The sequence below is a fragment of the Seriola dumerili genome, unplaced genomic scaffold, assembly GCF_002260705.1.
Source record: "Seriola dumerili isolate Sdu_G_001 unplaced genomic scaffold, Sdu_1.0 BDQW01000449.1, whole genome shotgun sequence".
Lineage (NCBI taxonomy): Eukaryota > Metazoa > Chordata > Actinopteri > Carangiformes > Carangidae > Seriola > Seriola dumerili.
The window spans coordinates 8262862-8265709 of NW_019174704.1; the positions used below are offsets into that span (position 1 = coordinate 8262862).

At 39.0% G+C, this 2848-nt stretch overlaps 1 protein-coding gene across 1 annotated transcript; it reads right to left on the bottom strand.

The window, feature by feature from the left end:
• Positions 1–1401: 1401 nt before the first annotated feature.
• LOC111234568 (transcription factor Ovo-like 2) lies at positions 1402–2298 on the bottom strand. Its single transcript, XM_022762717.1, has 2 exons — positions 2127–2298; positions 1402–1724 (listed from the first exon to the last, which is right to left on the bottom strand). The coding sequence occupies exons 1-2, from the start codon at positions 2239–2241 to the stop codon at positions 1402–1404; spliced, it is 438 nt and encodes a 145-aa protein (XP_022618438.1). The 5' UTR covers positions 2242–2298.
• Between the last annotated feature and the right edge of the window lie 550 nt (positions 2299–2848).

Consider the following 2848-nt stretch of genomic DNA (forward strand, 5'->3'; position numbering starts at 1 on the left):
CCGACGGGAAATTGTCACAGACAGGTGGGTCGCCAAAACCGTCAAAAAATATCCTTGTTTGTGTTTGTCATTCAGATCAAGATAATCCTCCCCACTAGCCGATATGTAAAACTCCAGACGACCTGTGTCTGTTATTGCCCAAACCGGAGGGATTTCAACAAATGTGGATTTTTCAATAGACGTCTGAGTGTATGGAACGGTAAACAGTTCCAGCTCGGTCTTTAGACATTCTTCTGACTGATTATGAATGAGAGCCATGGTTATTTGAAAAAAAACCCAACAACTTTGGTTTAGAATATGTCTTTTGACAAAATCCCGGAGTGCCTGATAAGTGGTCTGCCTCCTTTGACAGCCGACTTCTTTTTGACACCTTTGCTTGTTTTGGCAGCTGTTTTACGTTTGTTTTGACAAAATAAAAGGGAATGGAGCTACTCATGTCTTTTATTACTGGTTACATTTATTCACATATCAAATATTGACATCCAAAACTCTCATTTAGTCCCAAAAGTATCTGAAACTCAGATCAGACGTCACATCAGTGTCAATGTTTCTGTCAAAAATCTCAGTCATGATTCAGTCAAACCTGAACACACAGACATGATAACCCCAATGCTAATAAACGTCCATAAATCTGCTTAACAATCTTTAGTTGTGTTTCGAGTAGATTTACTGAGTGAAGTTGTGTTGCTTAAAGTTTGTACTGTGCATCCATGGTTCATACAGACTATATTATCAGACCTTTAGGGTGAGCTATGCTCTAAAACTGTGGGTGAGCTACTGATAGTTCACGGGATTCCTGTTGGAGACCCCTGCCCTAAATAAAAAATAACTGAAACAAAAACAATAGGATTCTACCCCTTCAGGGTTAGAACCCTAATAAAAAAATGTTTATTTGAATTTGAAAATTTTATCTACTATACCTGAAGATATCAATTGCCACTTCTCAAAATAAGAGGAGCAGGTAATTTTTCTATTGCTTTCTCTTCTTTCTATGGGTTAGATTATTATTATTGTCAGGGTTAGACTGCGTCTATCCACAATTCCTTGTTTTTTCTCCTGTCTCTTTATACTGGTGCAGCCATTTGTGTTTTTAAAGGCTGTATGTTTGCTTTTTTGAGAAAGAAAATAAATGAATATTGTTAAAAATCCATTGTCCAAAAATGAAAAACATCACAAATATTTTTGTTATCCTTCATTTTTATTTTAATAAAAGGCATAGAGCAAGAAAACATAACACTATGATTAATACAAGTGGAAACAGAAACTAAAGAATGAGCACAAAGGGTATAAGCTCAAGAATACATACATATGTGCTACATAGTTGATAACCCAATTAAAACTAATTAACTTCATTTTTATTTTATGAATGGCTTATGATACATTTAAGATTTAGAATGAGCACTACATATAATATGCAGGGTTTGAGTACAACAAATAGGGATTGAGTTTACGGTCGGCTGATGTAAAGCTGCTGTTCTCATGGGCCTGACGGCGGTAGTACCTGCGCAGGGCGGGACTGCCAGGGTGGCACTGTCTCACATGGAGGAAATACTCATCAGGGCGGCTTGAGGTGTAACCACAATCCTCACACACAAAGATCTTAGACCGTCGCTGGCGGTAGGCATACTGTTGGTGAATGCCATGAATCTTCCTCATATGGGACTCCAGAGAGCAACGCTGTGTGAAGGCTTTCTCACACAGCTCACATTTGTAGGGACGGATACCTGCAGCAGGGGGAGACAAAAGATGTTTTTTTCCTGTGTGTTTGTGTTGATGCACTTGTACATTCAGATTGGCACAAGTGGCTTCGCAATTGTGTGACACACATTGCCAAGACTTTTTCGTTTTAATTCTGAATTCCACCAACAATTTTATGTTTTGAGCTGATTTTTGCTATAAGCAGTGGTGAAAAGTAGCTTTACTACTCTACTTTAATAATTAGTGCCTCAAAAATGTCCTTGAGTTTTTCTCCACTACATTTATTTTACAGGTATAGTTCAAGTTAATTTGCAGATTAAATTAACCTGGTAGTATTTAAAAAATGAAGGCTCTTTTTTCATTGTGTGTGTGTGTGTGTGTGTGAGAGAGAGAGAGAGAGAGAGAGAGACAGGGTGTTCATTCCTGACCAGTGTGTGTTCGCATATGCCTTTTGAGGTCGAAGGTATCGTTAAATCCTTTTCCACAGAATCGACAAGGATGTCTTTTCACCAGGCTGTGGCACTTGAGGTGGCGGGTCAACATGCGCTGCAGAGGGAATATCTTGTGGCACACTGAGCACACAAAATCGCCCGAGCCTGGGGAAGTCCGGGGATGGGGCTGGTAAGGAGAAATGATATGGTGTTATAACTGAAAACTATTCACAAATAAATGTCAAATTGGTTTGATGAATATTAAAATTATGTGAATCATATGTTACAGCCTTCACAGTCACCATGTCATTCTCTGGCAAAAACGCACATACCACTTGTGCTTGTAGTCAATCCCACAGGTTATGGTTAAAAGACACTGTGTGCTGATCCCAAGTCGGTCTTCCAAATGTTTGGAAGTAAGTTCAAGGGGAACAGTTCAGGGAATACAGCCTCAGAATGCAGGCATTAGCTGTGACATGTGGTCTTGCACAATGTTAAGAGGACATTCATTGACGCACAAGGTTCTACAGAGAATGTTCTTTCTACTACCCAGAAAACACCTAAATTTCCACAGTTCCATCACAAGATTTATTTCACACTTCTCCTCATATTGCCTGTTATAAAATATGTCTAACATTGTGATGCGTTGTCTAATGCACGGATTCACTCAATCCGTTCTTGCCCCTCAGCCACATTAATAATGGTGCAAAAAATTTTTT

Bases quoted from the DNA above. Each gene is read 5' to 3' on its own strand.
- LOC111234568 (XM_022762717.1), bottom strand. From the start codon at position 2,241: ATGTTGACCCGCCACCTCAAGTGCCACAGCCTGGTGAAAAGACATCCT. The intron at 1,725-2,126 runs GTCAGGAATGAA...CCCCTGCTGCAG, and splicing joins GCATATGCGAACACACACTG to GTATCCGTCCCTACAAATGT.